At 36.0% G+C, this 24,255-nt stretch overlaps 1 protein-coding gene across 3 annotated transcripts in view; it reads left to right on the top strand.

Moving 5' to 3' along the window:
* Positions 1 to 22,962, top strand: part of INTU (inturned planar cell polarity protein) — an 82,041-nt gene extending 59,079 nt beyond the window's left edge. For all 3 annotated transcript variants that reach the window (XM_061191101.1, XM_061191100.1, XM_061191102.1), the window contains exons 9-16: positions 3,472 to 3,525; positions 9,720 to 9,782; positions 10,613 to 10,834; positions 11,783 to 12,238; positions 13,236 to 13,333; positions 17,115 to 17,304; positions 19,974 to 20,131; positions 22,740 to 22,962. In XM_061191101.1, the coding sequence (XP_061047084.1) occupies positions 3,472 to 3,525; positions 9,720 to 9,782; positions 10,613 to 10,834; positions 11,783 to 12,238; positions 13,236 to 13,333; positions 17,115 to 17,304; positions 19,974 to 20,131; positions 22,740 to 22,851 (1,353 nt within the window). In that variant the 3' untranslated portion in view covers positions 22,852 to 22,962. The remainder of the gene's footprint in view (positions 1 to 3,471; positions 3,526 to 9,719; positions 9,783 to 10,612; positions 10,835 to 11,782; positions 12,239 to 13,235; positions 13,334 to 17,114; positions 17,305 to 19,973; positions 20,132 to 22,739) is intronic.
* The last annotated feature ends 1,293 nt before the right edge of the window (positions 22,963 to 24,255 follow it).

The raw sequence follows: 24,255 nt of genomic DNA, 5'->3' as shown, positions 1-24,255 counted from the left end.
TCGAGTCAGGTAGATGAAATGACTGGCTAACAAATTAATAATAGCAAAATCTTTGTTTACACGAACATTTGTAATTAGCTTTTGCCCTGTGCCAGAGATAGCTCACTAAAGGTAAGATTCATGATGGTTAAACATTATCAATGTGACTTTAGTCATTTCTGTACATCCAAAATAACTTTACTGTTGAATGATTGAAAAGCTCATTTCAGACATTTTCATCAACAATAATGTATTTAGCCACAGCATTTGTAATAGTATTAATGAGGCACTATGCCATAGCAGTTCCCTGCCCATGAAGGAACCCAGGTTATGTTGTAGTAATATCCCAATTCAAGATTCTGCTCTTCATGGAATTCTACAATATATGATCAAACAAATGCCTTTTGAAGTTTAATAATAATTTAAACAGATATATCAGTCCCTTTGCTCAGTTTCCTCATCTGTAAAATGGGAACAATAATACTACCTACTTCATAAAGAAGTTATGAGTTATCACACATAAAATGCTTAGAATCATGCCTGGCACTTTGTAGTTGTAATTATAGCTGTGAGAGTACTATTATATAATGATTATTTGGAGGGAGTTGAGAGGTTGAAGCATATTTAAAGGAAACTTTACCTTCTTGTATCCTTGTTTTGTCCTTGCCTTTGTCAACTGCCCCCTGCTGCATTTTGTATCTTAGGCCAATGATTATCATTTTCCTAAATCATATAAAAACTAAAAAGTATGAGATAAAACTAAAAGTATGAGATATATAATTCTACTCCCATCAGTGTTTTCATAAGAAATCATAAGTGTTCAAAATAGACAGAATTTAACTAGATAACCTTACATTTAAGATAGAAAGACACTGTTTCCACAGTCTGTCTCATGCCCATTCTGGGGTCTTTTTCTTCTGAAAGACACAAGGCCGCTTTTTGTGAGTCAGAGTTGCCATCTCATGAGGCCTGTCGGTCTGGTCTTGCCCAAGTTCTTTCCCCTCAGAATATATAGTCTCTTCTGTGAGAGTAGAGGTACTTAATGTTTTTAGGGGCAAAGTCTTTAGACTTCGGATATATTATGATTAAATATTATTTTCCTTCTAAGAGTTCTTGTTTAAGACATTTAAAATATAGCCTATTTTGGTCTTATAAATTCCATGTGAAGGCTACCTCCTGTATTCAGATTTCTTTTTTTTGTTTTTTTTAATTTATTTATTTATTTTTGGCTGTGTTGGGTCTTCGTTTCTGTGCGAGGGCTTTCTCTAGTTGCGGCAAGCGGGGGCCACTCTTCATCGCGGTGCGCGGGCCTCTCACTATCGCGGCCTCTCTTGTTGCGGAGCACAGGCTCCAGACGCGCAGGCTCAGTAGTTGTGGCTCACGGGGCTAGTTGTTCCGCGGCATGTGGGATCTTCCCAGACCAGGGCTCGAACCCATGTCCCCTGCATTAGCAGGCAGATTCTCAACCACTGCGCCACCAGGGAAGCCCCAGATTTCTTTTTTATTGGCGTTTTTTTCACTTCATTTGACATATATTTGATTAAAAGGACTGTATGCTTTTATTTCAACCTAAAAGAATATCAATCTGAGAAATCACTGTGTGAATTCTACTGTATATATTTTTTAATCTTTTGACTTAAATCATACCTGTTGCTTATCTCACCAAAGCTCTGGTTGTCTTTGTCCTTGTTGAGTTGGACACTACTATATGCAGATCAGCCGTCATTGTGCCAGGTACTCCGATTTGTACTGTGCTTTGGGAATCCAGAAACGTCCTCTGGATGCTCACAGTTTAGTTGGGTAGGTGGAATTAATACATGGGAAACAATGAGGATATAGCTTAGACATTTTCTATATTTTGTATTCTGGTTAAGAGAATTAAGAACAATATTTTTGCAAAGAGATAGATACCTTCTGATAAAGTGATCTAAAAGTCTCTGATGAATGTAAAGTTTAAAATACATAATAACCCTTAAAGTTTTTGTTTTTGTTTTACCAGCAAACTCAAAGAACTCACACACTTTCCTTTTGCCTTTGAGATTTCTTACTGTGTGAAAAATAGTAGGGTTTATCGACTATATATATTCTAATGGAAAATATTAAAGAATTTTATGCCTTGAGAAATCTAGTTAAAAACATATGTGTGTGTAAGGTAATTTGTGCCTGGTAAATTTTAGGTGGAAATCGTTGTTTTTAACTTGGAAAAAAATGTACTTGTTCTGAGTTTAGTATATGATGAAGTCGCACTTCTGTTTTCTTTCCCAGAGAACTTCCTTATTTTGTTTGTTTGTCAGATTTTTAAAAAAATTATTTTTCCTAAGATACACTGGAATAATAAAGAGAAAAGATATTTTACTTTTTCTCTTAAGGAATATGAAGAAGCAATTATAGTAACCTTGTATATTAGCCTGTAGAGTTCAGTAGCAGGAATAGCAACCTGTTAAACATTAATGTCTCTGAGATCAAAAATCACAAGTAGGTAATTTTCTTTTTGTCCTATAGTTTTTCACCAGGGAAACTATAGCCACAAAAAGGAGAACATGAAGTATTTGCTAGATGCAGAAAAAAGTAGGTTACAAATGAGTAATAAGTCATGCCATATGAAAAGCATTGAAAGGCATGACTAATGTTTCCACAGCTTTTGTCGTCTCAGTAAGACACATTTGTGAAACAGTCCTGCAGAAAGTGCCTTGGCCTTAAAAAACAAAACAAGGATTATTTTTCACAAATACCGTATATGCTACAAGCTTCAACTGTCAATAGTTTCCAATTTATATATATGCATTGCAGATTAAACTGCAGATTAAATTTATTCTGTTTTTAAATTTTGAATGCTTCAGGGAGGGACAAATACATGAAAGAGTTCAGGCAAATTCCATAGAAACAAAAGCTAAATCCTAAGTAAGAGATTTTTCTAATAACTCTGTAGGGTGGTTAAACTGTGCCAGATTCCAGGGGAACACTTGCCTTCATGATTTAATCCGTGAATAAAGATTAACAGTCTTTTTATACAAAACATAGGAGGAAGACAGGGAAGAATGTTGGATGCTTGGATTTTCCAAGAATCCAACTGTTGAAAAATATATAGGAAATAGAAAAATAAAAACAATTCATAATAGACTGGCTACATTCAGATTGATTTTTTTCCCTCTTAAGATTTTTAAAATGTTAAAAATTTTTCTAACAGAACTGTAAAGCAGCTTTTTAACCTCATAAATTAGTTTGCATTGAGTACAGAGTGAAGCCCATTTTGCAATAATTGAGATTTAATTGAAAAGTGCCTATAGGTTAAAATACATTAATTTTTTTTTTTGTAATCACAAAGTTTAAAAGCAAGATGTTCCATTTGGGGACATTTCTTAAATAACACAAAGGAGAGAGATATATTTATTCAATTCTTCAAGTAATTATTAAGCAATTTTATATGGTCATTACTAAAAAGTAAGTAATATGAGTTAAATGTTTGTGTTACTCTTTTTTTTTCTCACATAGGTGGAATTAGACACAGCATTGAGTGACTTGGAGGCTGCAGATTTTGCAGAATTGGTAAGAGAAGCAGTGGATTTTAGGAAAGGTTCATTGTTGATTTCTTATTTTGTAAATCAGTCATTATTCTAAGTATTTTCCAAGGGAGCATGTAATAATCTTGGAATACATAACATTAGGTTTCTGTATTGAAATGGACAAAATCTATTTTGCTTGCCTTAAGATTTTCTGTTCAGTTAAAAATATTTGTTACATAATGTATACGTAATGATTAATTACATTAGTATCGTTTGGAACCGGGCTTTGAGAGAAAGGATACACATGTAATATTGGCTGGTAGTATGGTTTTTGATCTTTTTAAAAAACTATTGATATATTTTCTAGCTCTGTCCGCTAGAGCACCACTATCACCCAGGCCATGGTGTGTAAATAATATTTCTCGCTAAAGGGAACCAAGACTCCTATGAGAAATGACTGATTCCAGATTTAGGGCTGACAATGTACAAGATAAGCCTGGCAACATCTTGTTATATCAGACATCCAGGAAGCTTTCAAAAAGTCGTAGGGTTAATTTAGGGTTCAAGTAATCAGGAGGGACCTTGAAGAGGCTCCCTCTTGAGCATCTATAAGGACAATAATTTGAAGCACATCAGATATGTCTAAGTCCATGAGTTCATAATGGTACTAAAGAAAAAAAGAAAGTTCTTGGTCAACTTTGGAGGATGCTAAGGAACTAATTCATTATTGTAAAAACTGGTAATTAAGGAGAAAGAATCAAACATTTATCTGCCTTTCCTGTCTGAACCATACCTCAAGGTTACCAAATAGAGATGAGGGGGAGTTTCTCTTTATGGAAGTGGTCTACCTAACATATCAAGAAAGAATGACAGAATTGGAATACCATCATTTTTCAGTTCCCCTCAGTGAGTTAAAGGATCTAAGCAATGATCATCAGAAGCTGTTAACATCACAAAAAGAAAGTCAGCCAGATAGTATGTGGTTCCTGATGGAAGCACACAAACCACCTATGAAATATACCTGATCACGCCTCCAGGTCTAACTACCAGTTTACAGGAAATACAGGGGAAGAGGGACATGTTAAATGACCCCATTTGGGGGAGGGGGATTGCAGTCTGCAAAATTCAGACTAGACACAACAGGACGGTTTCTTAAACAAATAAATTTGTTGAAGAAGGTGAGGGGGTGGGCGTGGGGTTAGGAGAAGCTGAGAGAGACCTATCAGTCATAAGAGACTCAAGAAACATATCAACCAATTTCAGTATATGGACCTTACTTGGATCCTGATTCAAGCAAGCAAAAATTTTTAAAACATCTATGAAACAATCAAGGAAATGAAAACACTGTTAACTGGATATTAGGTGGGAATAATTCTCTAGATGTGGTAATGATATTATGGTTATGTATTTTTTAAAGTCCTTCTGTTTTAGAGATGCATTCTAAAGTATTTACAGATGAAATGATATAACATCTGGGATTGATTTTGAAATAATTCACCAGGGAGAGGAAAGAAGGAGAGAGGGATAGAGATGAAACAAGATTAGCTATGTACTGGTCATTTTTTAAGCTGGGTGATGATGGGCACATAGGAACTAATTATACTGTTTTTTTTCGTATATGCTAAAATTTTCAGTAATTAAAGTCTTTAAAAAGTAAATGGGAAGTTAGGAAGTAGAAGCAGTGAGGCTGGATCATTCTTCAGCAGATTGCTGGTAAATGTAGGGAGAGAATATTAGCTTAAGGGGTGGCTTAGTCTTAGCTAAGATCCTGAGCAAATGGAAGGGTATTTTGTTTGTAAAAATAGTAGAAATTTAAGCACGGTGAACTCTTCATAGGTCATAAATTTTTTCACTAATGGAAAAAAAAATTAGCTGTAGATACTAATCATTAGGAGCAGTTTAGATCTAAAATATTCAAATAATTGGGTTTTTAGGAACCTATATCCAATAGGTTTAATTAAAACTCTAATTCCTGCCTTTATAGAACATCATTTTAATGAACAGTGGAACTATGGCTAGAAAAAGATCTATTGGGATTCCTTGTATACAACGTCAAGACACAGTACATAAAAGAAAAAAGTTGATAAATTGAGAATGTAGAATGATACATTTACTTTGGAAAACAGTTTGGCAGTTTCTTAATAACCTAAACATACACCTACCATATAATTCTGCCTTTCTATTCCTATCTAATTACCCAAGAGAATTGAAAGCTATGTCAGTACAAAGACCTGTAAACAAATGTTCATAACAGCTTCATTTTTAATAGCCAGAGACTCTTCAAATAACTCAGGTGTCCATCAACAGGTCAGTAGACAAAACAAACTGTGGTATATTCATGCAATGGAATAATATTCAGCAAAAAAAATTGGCAGGGGGTGTTGATGGGACTGTTCTATATCTTGATTTTGGTGGCACACAGCTGTACACATTTGTCAGAACTTGCAGAATAATTCACAGTGAGTTTTACCTTAATTTAAAGAAAAAGAAGGATCTATTCTAAACTTTTTGTGAAATTAGATTTAAGATTTAATCTTATATTTTAATTCTGTGTTCTTTTCTTTAGTTTTAAATTATTATTAAGGTATAATTTATATTCAGTACATTCTTCTGTGCCGTTTTATAGTCAGTCCCTCTCCCTACCCCCAGCCTCTGGCAACCACTGATCTGTTTTCTGTCCACATGGTTTTACCTTTTCTGGAATGTCATATAAGTTGAATCATATGGTAGATAATATTTTGGGTCTGACTTTTTTTTAAGTAGGAAGTTAAAATATGTATTTTTATACAAATATTACATGAGTACATTTTTAGGGAAAAGTATAAACAACAAACATAAATCTAGCATTTTGCTTGACCACTCATACATCAAAACCAGCCCTATTCTTAGAGTTAACCATTGTTATCAGTTGATATATATTCTTGGTAACCTTGTATTTATGATCATACACTGAAGTAATTTTGTCTGATAATGTTCAGTATAGATGATGCTTTCACACTGCTAGTAGGCATATAAACTGATGCAACCTTTCAAGAAAGCAATCTGACAAAATACATTAAAAATATATATCCTCTGATCTCGGAATTCAACCTCCAGGACCTTATCAACTAAGGAAAATATAAGGGATGTATACAAAATTGCTTTATAGGAATTATCTGCACAACACTATTTATACCGTGAAAAATTACTGGAAACAAATTAAAATACCACATTATGGAATCTGTTAAATAATACATCCATTAAAATCATGTTTAGAAAACTGTCTATTGACATGAAAAAATGTTCAAGATCATTTTCTAAGGAAAAAGCAGGGTCCAAAACTATACACATAAAACAGCTTACCCACACCCGTTCAGATGGCTACCATTAAAAACAAGCAAACAAACACCCCAGAAACACCAAGTGTTGCCGAGGATGTAGAAAAATTGGAACCCCCATGCACTGTTGGTGGGAATGCAAAACAGTGCAAATGCTATAGAAAACAGCATGGTGGCCCCCCAAAAAATCAAAACCAGAACTACCACATGACCCAGCAATTCCATATACTCAAAAGAATTAAAAGCACAATCTTGAAGAGAGATTTGCACACCCACATTCACAGCAGCATCATTCGCAACAGCCAAAAGGAGAAAGCAACCCCAGTGTCCACCAACAGATGAATGAACAAACAAATAGACAAAAACCATGGAAAATACATACAATGGAACATGACTCAGCCCCAAAAAGGAAGAAAATTCTGACATAGGCCTCAACGTGGATGAACCCAGAGGACAGATACCACACTAGGTGAACCAAGCCCATCATGAAAAGACAAAGTAGGGACTTCCCTGGTGGTCCAGTGGTAAAGAATCCGCCTTGCAATTCAGGGGACACAAGTTCGATCCCTGGGCAGGGAACTAAGATCCCACATGCCACGGGGCAACTAAGCCCACATGCCACAACTACTGAGCTCACGCGCCTCAACTAGAGAGCCTGTGTGCCTCAAACTACAGAGCCCACGCGTCCTGGAGCCTGCGCACCACAGCTAGAGAAGAGCCACAACTAGAGAGAAGCCCGCACGCCACAATGAAGAGCCCGCGTGCTGCAACGAAAGATCCCGCGTGCCTCAAGAAAGATTCCGTGTGCCACAAGTAAGACCCGACGTAGCCAAAAATAAATAAATCTTAAAAAAAAAAAAAAAAAAAAAAAGACAAAGTAGTGCACAGTTCCACCCACAGGAGATGCCTAAAGTAGTCAAACTCATAAAGACAGAATGTAGAAGAGTGGATGCCAGGGGCTGCAGGAAGGCGGGGGGAATGGAGAGTTGTTTAATGGATACGGCGTTTCAGTTTTGCAAGAGGAAGAGTTCTGGAGATTTGGCTGCCCAACAGTGTGAATGTACATAACACTACTGAGCTGTACACTTAAAAATGATTAAGACGGTAAATTTTATATTATGTGTATTTTACCATGATCAAAATTTTAATTAAAATAAAACAATTTTTAATTAATGAATTAATTTCTATTTCATGCTTTTTTAGGATTACTGAACACCCAGTTAATCGCATTCCAGAGAAGGGTGACATTTCTGGGGCACAGAAAGAATGGTATTCACAGCTATTTCCCCAATCACATTTACTACCATGAGCCAAGAACATCCAGTTGATTGCTTAAGGGAATGTATCTCACCTGAAATCCTCTTGGACTGCACGCATAAAATAAAACAGTTTTTAAAAGCTTACCTATAGTGAAGCCAGTCAGAGCTTCCAGACCCTCAAAAAAGCTTCCAGTGAACTTAATACCTTGTTCTTAAATATGAGGACAGTAAAGCATCACAAGAAATATCTTTGACATAAAGGCAGTCAAAACAAATGAAAAAGGGTGGGCCTGATTTCTTTCACTTAGCATAATGCATTTGAGATTCATTCATGTTGTCTATATCAGTAGTTCAGTCCTTTTTATTGCTGATAGTATTCCATTGTATGACGGTATCACAGTGTTTATCCATTCCCCAACTGAGGGATATTTAGATTTTTTCCAGTTTTCAGTTTTCCTTAGGTTTCGTTGTGTTTTTTTTTTTTCAACTTATAAAAGTAATGCATGCATATTGGTTAAAAATAAATGCAAGCATGGTTATTAAAAACAAATGTCCTCCCTCCTCATCCCTCTCCCCCAGTTCCATCCCCAGTTACAACTGCTCTTATAGTTTGGAATATATTTTTCCAGACCCTTTTCTATACACATACATACCCCCATACAAACCAACACATATGTATATACATACATGTATATAATTGGGGGTGCTGTTTTTAACAAGACTTAGATCATAGTGAATATTTTGTTCCACAGCTTGCATTCTTTGCTGAACAATGTATTCTAAAACCTTTTGTGCTTGCTCATATAGATCAACCTTATTTTTTTAAACAGATGTATGATATTCTGTGATGTGAACATAACCTTATTTCCTTAACCATTTTCCATTGTTGAACTTTATCTCCAGTTTTTGCATATTACAAATTCTACTCTTAACTTTTTATACAAACATCTTGAATCTCTTGTTCAAGTATTTCTGTAGATTTCTAAAAGAGGAATTACTCAGAGTATGTGTATTTAATTTTTTTTTTTTTTACGTACTGCTCAGTTGCCCCCAAATAGGTTGTACCAATTTGTACTTTCAAAAATAGTATATGGTAATATTGGATATTTTAGGTGATGTCCAGTAGAAGCATTTTGTCTTGGTAGATTTCTTTCAATCCCTCTTGGGGTAACAAATCTTATGTTCTACTCTTAGATGTCTCTAATCAACATTATCTTACAAGAATAAAAATAAGATTGTTCTCAGTCAAAAATAAATATATAGGCACCTTATGTCTCACCCTAATAGCCTACTATATTGATTTCTAAAGAAGGCACTATGAAAAGTTCAGTTACTACAAGGACCTGCTGTTCAGGGAACTATATTCAATATCTTGTAATAACCTATAAAGGAAAAGAATCTGAAAAAGAATGTGTGTGTGTGTGTGTGTGTGTGTGTGTGTAACTGAATCACCTTGCTGTACAACTGAAACACTGTAAATCAACTATACTTCCATAATAAATAAATAAATACTAAAAGAAGAAGAGATAAGTTACTTAAGAATGTAATTTCCATTTTAACTGTTGTAGCTTAACTAGGATTTTTTAAAATCATAAAAAATATATATATACATATATATAAAATTTTATATATATATAAATCCACTGTGATTTTTCCCCCAGTCTGAGGATTACTATGACATGAGACGGCTATATACAATTTTGGGCTCTTCTCTATTTTACAAGGTAAGCTGAAGCTTGAAATTTTTATATATGTCATACTGCTATTTGAACAGACCTAAGGTAAATTTTCTCAAATTCTTACAAACATGAAAAATACATTTATCTCTTTTTCTCTGAATGTAGGTACCATAAAATTTAGATCTTAAAACAAGACTTGTACCTACATATTTACAAATACAACAAATATTTCTGGTTTCATTACATTTTAAAGCATTTACAAACGTGTAAGAGAGAAACAGTACTCAAAGAACCAAGTGTATATGAGAGAAGAGCAGTACTACTTTGTTGATTTCCTTTTGCAATCATGTGTTTTTTTCCCTTATCTTCAGAAAGTAACTATGCATCTTTCTGGTAAATTTTCTAACATTAAGTAGTTGACTTCCATGTAAAGCAAGTTAAACATCAAATGAATTTAAGTATTTTAATTTTTAAAAAAGATTTTTAAGCACAATATAAAACATATCTAAAGAAGAATCAAACAATACAGAGCTGTAAGCAGTGAAAAGTAAGTCTCTCCTCACCTCGACTCCTGCTTCTCTGCTTTTCATCTTCAGAATTCAGTGCTTTTGTGATTTTGCCAAATTCTCAGGCTAGTGCTACTTAGAGGTGATCTTGCTTTATGCTAAAGTGTACCTGTTATAGACTTAAGTTATCCCAAATACTTGATGTCTAGTTGAAAAAAAATCTGTTTTTACTATGTCTTCATTTATTCCATTTGAAACTGGAATATTTTAAGCCAACTGAAGAAATACCTATAAGACACTTAGAACTATATTATAGGATTATTGCTTTATGTCACTAGTTGACTTTTATTCTCTGTGGTTAAATTCAAGGGTTATTTGATATGCAGTCATTTGCCTAAGGATGATCTTATTGATATTGCTGTATACTGTCGCCACTATTGCCTACTGCCTTTAGCAGCAAAACAAAGAATTGGTCAGTTGGTAATATGGAGAGAAGTATTTCCTCGACATCACCTCCAACCTTCTACAGACTCAAACACTGAAGTCTTTCAGGAACCTGAAGGGAGGTATTTTTTGCTAATTGTTGGCTTGGTAAGTTTACCTTAGTTTTTCTTGGGATTTTTTTTTTTTTTTTTTTTTTTGCCATTTACAGACTAAATAAATACACAAACAAAAATGATAATTTAAAATTATAAGCATGTCAAATAGTAGTATTCAAACAAAATGTTATGTGCCCTTATTTCTTTTCTTTTGTATCCATTTAATACTCATAGAGAAATATTAATGAAACTCAAGATAAGATTTTAGCAGGTTCTTAAGATCTTTTGTTCCCATTTCTATAAAAACAGAGGTTTTATCTTCTAGTTTGTTTTGGGAAATAGACATGAAAAGAATATAGAACCAGATGGGCTTCCCTGGTGGCGCAGTGGTTAAGAATCTGCCTGCCAATGCAGAGGACACAGGTTTGAGCCCTGGTCTGGGAAGATCTCACATGCCACGGAGCAACTAAGCCCGTGAGCCACAACTACTGAGCCTGCGCGTCTAGAGCCTGTGCTCCACAACAAGAGAAGCCACGACAATGAGAAGCCCGCGCACCGCGATGAAGAGTAGCCCCCGCTCACCGCAACTAGAGAAAGCCTGCACACAGAAACGAAGACCCAACACAGCCAAAAATAAATAAATAAATAAATAAATGTATTTAAAAAAAAAAAAAAGAATATAGAACCAGAAACAGAATAAATATGTGATTGTAAATGAAAGGACTACCAATTATTGAGGCTCTTTGAAAGATACCTTAGGGAATTCCATGTGCCAAAAGTGGCAGTTGATGGTATATCAGGATAAGGCAATGTGAGATTTGTTTTCAAGGGTGATCAAGAAGCATTGAGGATAACTAAGAAGGGGAGGGAGGATTTTTCAATAATCATCACACGATTATGCCCCATGCCCATATCTGTTTAGTATTCATAAATTTATACATGCATGTTACATACAAATATTTTCATGTAGCTAAACCTATGTTAATTTTTTTTCTTATAGAGACATTATATGTTGTGTGTGCTATTAGAAGCTGGAGGCTGTGCATCCAAAGCTGTTGGGAATCCTGGACCAGACTGTATATATGTGGATCAGGTCAAAACAACTCTTCACCAGCTGGAGGGGGTAGATTCCCGCATAAATGAACGGCTAGCCTCTTCTGCAACCCCCTGTTTGTCTTGTGCTGACTGGTTTCTTGCTGGATCACATGAAAAATTAGATAATTTAACAACCTCCCCTATCCTCAGTAGGCTACAAGGTACTTCCAAAGTAGCAACCTCTCCAACATGCAGAAGAACTCTTTTTGGTGACTATTCCCTAAAGACACGTAAGCCCAGTCCATCCAGAAGTGGAGGATCTGACAGTGGTTGTGAAGGTGGAGAAGGTGTTGGCCTGAGTCCCCACACTGCAGCATCTCAGGGTTCTGATGGTTCAGAGGAAAGCGGGGCCTTGCTTAAGGTGTGTGTTCATTCAAGTGTGTACGTTCTGGGAGCTAAGCTGTCTCTCCAGTCCTTACTTCTAATTGCAAGAGAATTTTTAATGGCAGATACTTCTTCATTTGTACTAGTGGTTTTAGTCACTGTTGGCAAACCAATGAGTTAGGACCAAAGAAAGAAGAAACTATCAAGTAATAGAACATTACTAGCCCCTTGACAGCTAGGACATCTACTTGACAGTAATTACAAGTAGGGAAACTCTTTAATCCCGCTTTCCATGTTCAACTCTTTCTTTTCTATTCACAGTGATAACAGAAAACATGCTACTTGTGGGGCATTTGGTGGCTGATCTAATTAAATAGCCAAGAAAGTGTTCAGTAGAAACAAGAGAATCAGAAACTTTAAAAAATTATATAGATAGATAGATTCGATCTCCTAATTCCAAACAATAGAGCACTCTTGGAGCCCTAAGTGGGTATATTTAGGAAGTACTCACATTGGTGGTACTCATTATCCAAGTCTGTGAAATTGGTAGGAAATATAGTCTAAGAGGATTTGGATAGACTTAAAGAGCCCTGAACAACTCCTAAAAGAAATTGAATTAATCTCTAAGATTCAGCCATTTAACAAATATTGATGGAACATCTACTATGTGCCAAGGGCTATGCTACACAAAGGAGATAAAAAGATGAGTAAGACGCAGCTCTTGCCTTTGAGGAGTGCAGAGTCTAGAGAGGGGGACGAGTATGCATACATATAAATTGTAACAAAATTTGGTGATGGCTCCATTATGGCTCCGGTAGAAGGTTTACAGGGAGAACTGTCATGTCTTCCCATGACATGGCCCTCGGGTCACTGTTACCATAGGATAAGCCAAGAGGTACAAGTTAGCATCAAAAATATTTAAAAGAAACATTGCAAAATAGTAGTTCTCTTAGAAGGATTTTTAGTTTTATGTCATTTCTCCTGTTTGATTCCATTCTTAGATATAAACGGATCTACTTAATAATACTTTTTAGGTCACTAAAAAGAAGTCTACTCTTCCAAATCCATTTCATTTGGGGAACCTGAAAAAGGACCTTTCAGAAAAAGAACTGGATATATATAACACAATGAAGTAAGAAACTTCCTTGTTTTATTCTTTTTCACTTAACTCTGTGTCTTCGAGGAAATGTTACAACGAAAAAGTGCTATTCCATAACATATAGAGATTTTATTCAACAAATGTAATTATGATATCTCTTACATATGAAAGGTAATAGCTATGCTATTTCTTTAATATCTTTCATTATACATATAGGAAACATACTCATAAGAAATAAAAAGCATACAAAGTAGTACTTCAAAATATAAAAGTTCCCACTTATGTCTCTTCCATAGGTAACCTCCCTTTTGTGTGTCTAGTTTTTACATTAGAGTTTACTATTTTTAGACTCTGGTGGATGCTGTGTTTTTGCAGATAGTCCTTAGCCCCGGGTACTCATTCCCAGTGCTTGAGAGTGATGGCTGCTAATGGCTCATGCATGGCTGAGTCCCTCCCCTGGCCTTGTCCTATTTGGAAGTTTACTGACTCCGCCAAGGTTACAACCTCTCTCTAGGAGTAACCTACATCTAATGACTAATAGATAAGTAAGTACAAAGGCTTGGTCCCTACTTAAATTCAGGCCAACTCTAAAAGGCCATCCAAGCTTCCGCGTTCCCGGTGGTATCTGTTGAGACCTCTGTCTCAACTGCGGCACGGTTCAACTTCTCCCAGTGCTCAGTCCTTCAGTCTTACCCCCACAGGTGTTGTTTTCAAGCATCCTCCCTGATAAACTTCCTCCCTGCATATCTCCCGATCAGAGTCTGGGGCCAGAGAACTGAGCCTATGACACCCTCTTTAGAAAATAGGTGAAACCTCAAATTTACAGTAAGTAGGGAATTCTCATGTAAAAGGAACTAAGTGAGAGGAGCATGTGTAACAGCTTAATTATTAAAGTATGAAATGTTACATATTTACTTCTTGTTGGGCAAGAACAAGAACACTATTATGTGGTGACAAGCTGGTCTTCCTGAGCTTCGTCTGCTATTTAATTACGATGTCATGCATGGTATCAACTTGTGTAACAAACTCAATTGCACACTTTTTTTTTTTTTTTTTTTTGGCTGTACCACGCGGCTTGCGGGATCTTAGTTCCTTAACCAGGGATTGAACCCGCGCCCTCAGCAGTGAAGCACAGAGTCCTAACCACTGGACCACCAGGGCATTCCCTCAATTGCACACTTTTATTTGAACAAGTAGACATATACAAATAGAATTCCCATTAAAAAAAAGAAGTTCAGAGCTACCGCCTTCTTGATCGTTGAAACATTTTATAATAAGTTCAAATACATATCTCAAAGAGTTGTCAGGAAAAGCCTTTTTCCTGAAGTCAGGGCAAAAGCAAGGTAATTTGTCTACATAAAATAATGCACTGGAAATATTGATATAATGTTAAAATTTGGAATTTAATGCCTTCCAATATGATGTTTAATTTTTTAATAGTTAAAAATGTTTTTTAATCAAAGAAATCTAAATCAAACCTTTGTTGGAAGCCTGAAATACCTTCCCCAAACCCTAGTCTTCCATTTAACAAAAACTACTGCTCTGAATTTTTATTACCTCCATATCTTATTTTTTAAATATCTATGTGTGTTATTTGGGCTTTATCTCTAGTAAAAAGAAACTCTTTTTCCAAGTTTATAACTTAAGTTTATATTATAACTTAACATAAATTTATAATTATGTTAAATTAAGCATAAAGTCATATGTGATGTAAATCATAGGCTCTCCTATTTAAAAGGATGCTACAGATGCATATTTATTCTCTTTATTAACATGGAAAGATCTTCAAACTATGTAGTTAATTTTAAAAGTGTGATATAAACCAGTGTGTAATATATTATCCTAATTTGTGTTTGTTTTTGTAAAATAAAAATATATAACATACTAAAAACAATAATATACAGAAAACATTTCATTCAGTAACCAAGTCCTATCCATTCTGCATGGATCCAACCCCTAATGATCCTACCCTAGACCAAGCTCCTATTCTCTCACCTGGTTGTATTGCAATGGGCTCCCAACTCCCAGCCTACCCTGAATCCATTCTCTGCTGTAGGAGTGACCTTTCTGAAGAACTAATCTGATTTAATCTGCATTTTTTTGAACAAATATTTGTCTTCCCAGTGAGTAATTGCTTGTTTGATGATTTTTAAACTTTCGGTTTATACACTGAGTGAGTTAATATACACTGAGTTGATTTATGGTTTTCAAGCACTAGACCTGCTCATTTTGTCATGGGGTTGTTTTCAGAGAAAATTAAAGAAGTTAACACAAATGTTAATTCTAAACTTCCCTAAATAGGAATCTTATTAATTAATGATTCCTATTAAGAATTAATGATTCTTATTAAGAATCATTTCTGTTCTGTACCTTTTCTTGAATTTGGTGACCTCAGGATTAAAATGTATGTTTTAAATTATTTTCATTTTTGAATAATTATAATTTTTTTCATTTTGATTATTTTTTACTTGATCGAAAAAATATCAGCCACCAGTGTTAATGAGCCAACCACCCTATGGAAAAGTATGAGAAAAATTTGTAGATGATCTCCTTCCCTGCCTATCCCTGGTCTCTAAAGAGAGCCAGGAGCATTAGTTAGTGATCAAAAGTTATTCTGATCTTGCTGCCTAATTAACAGTTTAACAGGAATTTGGTTATCATGGATGATTGAGGCAGTATTTAAGCTAAGAGCTGAAATATGCCTTTGCTTTGCCTCTGTGCTATGGCTGGAAGAAAAATCAACTAAATGAATTTTTTTAATAGACATTAGAATGAGAATAGAGCAGCCTGAGTGTTTGAGATGCAGATGGGGAATTGCTGTCCATATATTTAAAGATTGCCAATCAGGAGAAAGCAAGGTATAGTGGAACAGAGTCAGTTAAGCTCTGACACTTAACTATGTGACCTCAAACAAGTTAATCCAAGTCCTCTGAACATTGATTTCCTCACGGTTGAAATGAGGATAGTAATGTTTAATATCTTACAGGGTCATTATGAGAATTAAGTCTAAGGTATTTTAAAGCACCTACCCTGGAACATAGAAGACATTCAGTATATGATAACTATTGCCATTATTTCATTGTTGCTATTATTGTCGCTCTTTAGTTCTTCTTACTGCTGGTAGAAATAAGCAGTATTTATAGGTTCTGCTGGCCTGTCTGAGATCTCAGTAGGGGAAGAAAGGATGGAGAAGAAGAATGGAGAAGTGAAAATAGTAAGAGAACATAGAAGAGAAGGAAGACTGTAATGATAAGAAGTAGTAGAATACTTCTAGCAATTGCCATGGTATTCTAGAATATTAACTCAGCTTTGCAGTTGGTAATAATAATTTTATTTTTCTTCAGGATCATCAGTTTGACTATCGTCGTAAGAGACTTTAATGCTACTAACTGATAAGCTTAGTTTATTGGAAGGTGTTTTTATTCGTGGTCCACGCTAGACATATCTTGTTTATGGCTTGTAGATACCTGGGCCAGACATGGGCTGAGTTATTCATTACCAACCATGGAAAAAGAGGAGTTTAGCCAGTTTGGGTTGTTTAGCCAAAGGATGATTAAGTTACTTGCAAACGAATTGGTGTTTATTTATCCTTGCATAACATGTAGTGTTTGCCTCCATTAAGGGAATTGATAATAGCCCTAGCCTGTATTTCAGATAAGGAGGAAGAGGAGATTCAATGTTTGGCCTAGTTTCCCTTCCCTAATTACACTCCTAATATTCTATTGTAGTTAAAAGCTTATTAGATGTCTACAACATTCAAAATGAAGCAACATTTTTAAGTTTACTTCTAATATCTTTTTTTTTTCTTTTCAAGATTGACGTCTGGTCCTGAGAACACACTTTTCCACTATGTCGCCTTAGAAACAGTGCAAGGGATCTTTATTGCTCCTACCCACGAAGAGGTGGGACAACTAAGTGGCTCTATCCACCCTCAGCTGATAAAAAATTTCCATCAGTGTTGTCTCTCCATTCGTGCAGTTTTCCAACAGACATTGGTTGAAGAGGTAGGGCACTGCTATAAATATAATTTTCTGCCAGTATTATTTCCAGACCTCTAAATATTCTCTCTAAAACTCTTTAATCAATATGTCCAGCAATGACTGTTGTCATTTATTTTTTTTAACAGTCATTCCATCTACCTTGAATGCCAAAGGATTATATTCACTGTACTTAACTTTAAAACTTTGTTTCATAATTCTGAGTTTGATGTCCCAGAGTACTATTTCAAGAAACGGTGGACTTGTGTTTTCTATAGCAAAGTAGAACATAGTAGTTTGTAATGTAAACTTGCCTCCCATATTTGACCCAACCATTTCTTGGACAGTTATCTCTACCACTTGGTAACTGATAATTCTTTAAGTATTCAACCAGCAGGATAAGGTATTTTGGAACAAAATGGAATAAAGTATAGCAGTAGGCGCAATACTGTTATGTTTCAGCCACTTGGTTGGTTGGTTGGTTGCTTGCTTGCTTGCTTGCTTTTCAATCCAGGATGAAGTTTTATTTGATATTGTACCTCTGGATAAGTAGTAATGTTGTATACAATTAAAATATCAATTAGATAGTTTTAATAGCAGGGAAAGATAAGTGTTGATTTCTTGAAAAGGATAAACATATAGAAGTTTATTTGTGACTGGTCAAACATCATACTGCCAAAAAAAAAAAAAAAAAACCTCCCTGAAGAATGATTGTAATGTACATAGCAATACATGTACTAAGGATGCTAAATTTGTGAAGAATTTAGGCTTAAAGGTAGAAGAACATTGGGCTGGGAGTAAGGAATCCTGGACTGAGCCTTATTAACTCTTCCTATTTTCTCAGCTATAAAGTGAGTGAGCTGAATTATATCATCTCTTAGGACTCATTCAGCAGTAAAATTCTTTGTCTTACAGGATTTCTTCTTTGAGCTATCAGAAATTGGTATTCAACAAAATGTTATGTTTGACTATATATGTCTATGTGCTTTGCATTCTTAGGCTCCTCCTTTCCTGTTTAACATACTGATAGATTCTATAAGGTTTATTTCATTAACTTATTTAGTAATATTTGGTAATATAAATTAGGCTTCCCCATATTATTTAATTATTGAGGTACCTGCTACACACCAGATACTACTCAAGATGCTGGGGATACAACAGTGAACAAAACAAAGTCTCTTTCCTCATGAAGCCTGTGTTCTAACAGGGGAGGCTAATGAATTAGCAAGCAGTGTAATATATCAGGTAGGGTAAGTTTCAAGAGGAGTAATAAAACAGAGTAAGGTTAAGAGGTGGGGGTTACTATTTTGAAAGATGCCTCTGATCATGTCAAGTAATATTTGAACAGAGACCTGAGTAAAGTGAGGGACCAAGCCACATGGAATGGGCTGAGTAGGGAGGAGAGTGGTAGGAGTTGAGATGGCCAAGGTAGCAGGGCCAGGTCATGCATGGCCCAATAGATTAGGGACTCTGGGCTTTGTTTGGAAGACGGGAGGTTCTTGGGCAGTTCTGAGCAGAGCAGGGACGTGATCCTTAGTTTTGAAAGGATCACTCATGCTACTGTGAACGAGCTTGTACGGTAGAGAGGGTGGAGGCAGGGACCAGTTAGGAGCTGTGGAAATTCTCAAAGCGAGAAGTCAGTGGCTTCTGGATCTTGAATATATTTTGGAGGATGAGCCGAAAGGATTTGCTGATGTCTTAAATAAGTATTTTGAGAGAAAGAGCAGAATCAAGGATCACACCACTGTTTTGGCCTGAGCTTTACAAAAAGTCTTTATATTCCGAATGAGTCACTGGTTTGCTAATGATTTAATCAGTGGGAAATCTAGAGTATGCTTCAGAGGAAGAGGCAATACTGCTTTAAGTATATGTGTTTTAAGTATATTACAAAATCATCTATTCATTTAGTAACTCATTAGTAATCTGTTCATTAAGCACCTACTGTGTACCAAGCACAGCTGCTTTCAAAGAATACAAAGATGAATAGCATATTTTGTTTGCCCTGGAAAAGAGATTTTAATGTACTGGGAAAAACAAACCTATAAACTGCTGATATAATATAGCGTAAATACTAATAAGGTAGGGCTGTGAACAAAATGTTCCCTTGGAGAGTCAAGAGAGACTTTATCCGTGAAGTCTCTTTTAGGAGATGGTATTTAAAGTAAGTATGAGGGGACTTCCCTGGTGGCACAGTGGTTAAGAATCGGCCTGCCAATGCAGGGAACACAGGTTCGAGCCCTGGTCCAAGAAGATCCCACATGCCGCGGAGCAACTAAGCCCGTGCGCCACAACTACTGAACCTGCGCTCTGGAGCCCGCAAGCCATAACTACTGAGCCTGTGCACCACAACTACTGAAGCCCACGCGCCTGGAGCCCGTGCTCTGCAACAAGAGAAGCCACAGCAATGAGAAACCCGCACACCGCAACAAAGAGTAGCCCCCATTCACCGCGTGCAGCAACAAAGACCCAACGCAGCCAAAGATAAATAAATGAACAAATAAATAAATAAATAAATGTATTAAAAATAATAATAAAGTAAGTATGAGGAAGAATAGAAATTTTCCTGCAGGTAAAGAGAAGAATGTCATTGCAGGCACTTAAAGTATTACGATCAACCAATTCAAATCTATATATAAAACGTTTTAAAGTAACACTATTAATACCAGTTAATATTAATAATACCTATTAATTTACAGAAGAAGAAAGCACTAAATGGTGGAGATCATTCAGGTTCTACAAATTCAGTGTCTTCTCTTAACCCTGTGAAAGAACATGGTGTATTGTTTGAATGCTCACCTGAAAACTGGACTGATCAGAGAAAACCACCACCAGTTATGGCTTACTGGGTAGTAGGGTAAGTGGAAAAAAATATTAAAAAGTGACAGAAAAGTGGTAATGGAGATAAACATTTTCAGATATAGGCATGGAATTATTAATCTAACTATAATATTTTAATGTATTTTAGAATTTTATTTTATTTCCTTAGTGTCTCCTTTAAATTGCTCCCAACTCTTTTTCTGTTAAAAAAAAAAGAAAACTTATTCAGTTATCTTACAAAATTGTATGAGTCATACACTAAAAGGTAATGAGTCCATACTTTCACTGCTATTTCCTTCTCTCTGTCCCTACTTCTTTTCTTCCCTCTCTCCTCCTTTCTTTCCCTCTTCTCTTCCCCTCTCCTTCTCCTACCCCCAACCAACTACAAGACCCTGCCCTCCCTGGCCCCTGCCCACCTGTCTGTTTCCACCTCCTGTCACTCTCTTCCTCCGTCCACTGTGCACAGTCACATTGGATGGGGGATGGTCTGCTTCTTCACCTTTGCATATCTGGCTCCTGGATATTCAGACCAGTGCTAGCATGCCATCGCCTGTTAAAGAGACAAGCCATGATCTCTTGCCCACATTAAAGTGGCTACTCGGTTATTCTCTGTTCTACCACCCCTTTATTCTTAATTTTCTTGTTTGTTTATGATCTTTCTCCCCCTCACTAGAATGTCAGCTTTATGAGGTCAGGAATTGATCTGTCTTGTCCACCACTGGCACCTGCAACAGCACCTGGCACACAGTCACTTGATAAATATGTAAGGATTTAGTAAATGGAGCTGTGCTTGGCAAAATGTGGTGGTGGGTAGGTGGACTGAAAAACACAAAGCTAAACACAGTCATTGCATCTGATGGTCTTACATCTAGCAGAAGAAATATGAAACATGCTTAAATGCCTATGGATATATGGATGCATGTTCTGTGGAGATAGAGAGAAAGATAGCTGGCTATATATAATAAATTAGGTAATACAACCAAACACTCTGGGAATTCCGAGGAAGGGGGGGAAATCTAAGCTGAGATTATAAAGAAAGGCTTAGAGGTTCCATTGATCTGCTTTAGAAAATGAATTGGATTTGGATAGAGCATTCTAGGAAAAGGATGGGATGAATAAAGATCCAAACAAGGGAAATCATAAGGCATGGCAGTGAGTAGACTGGTTTGCTAGAATGGTAGGGGAATAGCATATGCAAAGATGAAGTGAAAGATCAAGCTGGAAAGCTAAGTTAGGACCACTGCAGAGAGCCTTCAATTCCTGACTAAGGAATGGAATTTTGAGGGAAATATTGAGCCACTGACAGTTCTTTGAGTTGCGGTAGAGAATTGGTGGAGGAAGGAGCACAGAGTAAGGTGGGACTAATGTTACTGGACACCTATCATATAGTACTAAGCTGCATGACAAATGCTTTACAAATGTTATCCAAAGCAGTAATTCCCATGTGCTGGTCCACGGGATTTAGAATCACCTGAGTCACTTATTAAAATCAGAGATGCCTGCACCCCACCCCAGACCTACTGAACCATAATCTATGGGAGTGGGACTCTGTATGTTTAGTAAGCTCACTTGTGATTCTGATGTGTAACCAACCAAGCTTGGGAGCATCAGCATGATCAAAACTCAGTGTAGGGCTTCCCTGGTGGCGCAGTGGTTGAGAATCTGCCTGCTAATGCAGGGGACGCGGGTTCGGGCCCTGGTCTGGGAAGATCCCACATGCCGCGGAGCAACTAGGCCCGTGAGCCACAACTACTGAGCCTGTGCGTCTGGAGCCTGTGCTCCACACCAAGAGAGGCCACGATAGTGAGAGGCCCGCGCACCGTGATGAAGAGTGGCCCCCGCTTGCCGCAACTAGAGAAAGCCCTAGCACAGAAACGAAGACCCAACATAGCAATCAATCAATCAATAAATAAATCAATAAATCTTTAAACAAAAAAAACAAAAAAAACAAAAAAAATCTCAGTGTAGTGTGATTAGAGCTGTGCTATTGCAAGATCAAGCTGGGAGCAGCAAATGAAAACGGTGTGGACACAAGAGAGAATAGAGATAAGAAGACCAGTTAGGCACACATGCAGGTGTACAGTGGATCCTTAACTACATTCACAATTGGAATTGAAAAAAATCAATAGGTGTTGAATTATGACGAAGCTGATCTATGTAGAATAGAGAAATTTAAGGAAGTCAGGCAGAACTACACCTGATTTAAATGGCTTGATTTGTATACATTAGTATTGATTAAATAGACTAAAATTTTAACTCTTTAAGACAATCAAAGTTTCAATGTTAATCCCAATTCAATGTCTAATAACTATTGTACTTTGATGGTACAACATTGGCTGTATTGTAATAATAATGACTAAATTTAATACTTTAAAACTGAGGGACATGATTATACATGTTGATAAAATAGGCTTTTTACATTCTGGAAAAATAAACATAATTGACCTAAGGCATATATTATTTATTTTATAATAAATCTAGCTGCATTTCCCCCTACTGTAGATTTAGATTAGTGGTTTTGAATTTACTACTTATTCTTTCAGAAACAAAAAAATTAAGTAAAATAAATTGAAGAGTTGGAGTCTTTTTCCTTTGTTTTTTTGTTTTTGGAATTTCTGAAATGAATGTGTTCTTTTCCTCTACAGGAGGCTCTTTCTTCATCCCAGACTTCAAGAACTTTACGTCTGTTTTCATGACTCAGTCACAGAAATTGCCATTGAAATGGCTTTTAAATTGTTCTTTGGATTAACCTTGTAGCTGTGTTTTCTTGATGTATAGCAACACTGTGCACAGACCATAAAGTAGTGTTAGAACTACTGAAATCCATTCACAAAGAGATAAGGTTTAACTTCTTTCCACTATTCAATACTGAACATAAGATTGTTAAAGACTGAGATAATATGCTGCTGGATTTGATGCACTAAATCTTATTGTGAGACTTTTGAAGAAGATACTTGATCAAAATATGAAGAAGGGATTGTTAACTTATTTCCATTTTGGTATATACCATTAATTTATTTACTAGTTTGAAATAATGTGATGTGTTTTATGTAAAATTAATATAGGAATGTTTATCTGGGAAAAATACCCAATTCATTGTATATTTTTCTCAAGACTAATATTGATATCTGGCGAAACAATCATGAAATTGGGAGGAGGTGACCAGGTTCTGTAACTGATTAGTGCTGTGACCATGAGCAAGTTGTTGTACCTCTGTGAGCTCAGAGTTTTCATGTACAAATGAAATGATTGCCTTGAGGTGTCTAAAGACCTTCTTAAGTATAAAATGTGCAATTTTTTTCCCTCTTGCCTATTGTTTGGTACCTAAATTTGTAATGTCCAAGTACTGATTCCTTCCTAGATCAGATACTTTTCTTTAGTTTAGGTGTTTTAGTAGATACCTCACAGTGGGGGAAGAGGAGTGAAAATTAAACTTCTTTTTTTATTTATTTGATTTTCTGTACTCTTCCAGGTCAGTTCTATTTTGACTAGAATATATTTTTTTAAACTATTTGTCCATAAACTTTCATTGTTTTTCTTTGTTGAAATATATTCAGGTATACACACATTTTATGCAAGTTCATGAATTTTGGGAAAGTTGTATGTAAATATTTTTTAAAAACCTAATTATGTTGAAAACACTGAAAAAGTTGACTAAAGAAATTCTATGGCGACTTCTTTTGTTCAATACAAATTTTTGCCTTACAAATACGGATCATTATGTATTGGGTTTTCCCAAAGGGGGACATTTTAATGAACAATAGTTTACTTGACTTTGAGTAGAGAAAGAAAAGTACTAAGATGAGAATTTTCATTGGCTGTCAGAATTTGGTGGATTGAAAGAAAGGAAGAACATGACAATTCTTAATTGACATTTACCCAATGGATTCTACTGAAGTCTCAGATGCCCCCAAGACTTTATAATACTGGGTTCTTTCTTCTTCAGGACTTAACTTTGGAAGGCAAATTATGTCAGCACATCTAAAGCCAGTCCCTGCCTTTCCCCTACCTCAAACGTGAGACCTCCAGCTTACTCTGAATTAACTGCAAAATGTAGTGGATGCACCATTTGAAACATTTGGTCTTAGAAGAAACACTATTATCCCTCTGTCATGAGTTTAAGAGATTTTCACCCAGGCGTTTAAGATGCAAACCACTATA

Source organism: Eubalaena glacialis, chromosome 5 (genome assembly GCF_028564815.1).
Source record: "Eubalaena glacialis isolate mEubGla1 chromosome 5, mEubGla1.1.hap2.+ XY, whole genome shotgun sequence".
NCBI lineage: Eukaryota > Metazoa > Chordata > Mammalia > Artiodactyla > Balaenidae > Eubalaena > Eubalaena glacialis.
The sequence above is the reverse complement of the archived record's forward strand: the minus strand, read 5'-3'. Positions and strand labels throughout refer to the sequence as shown.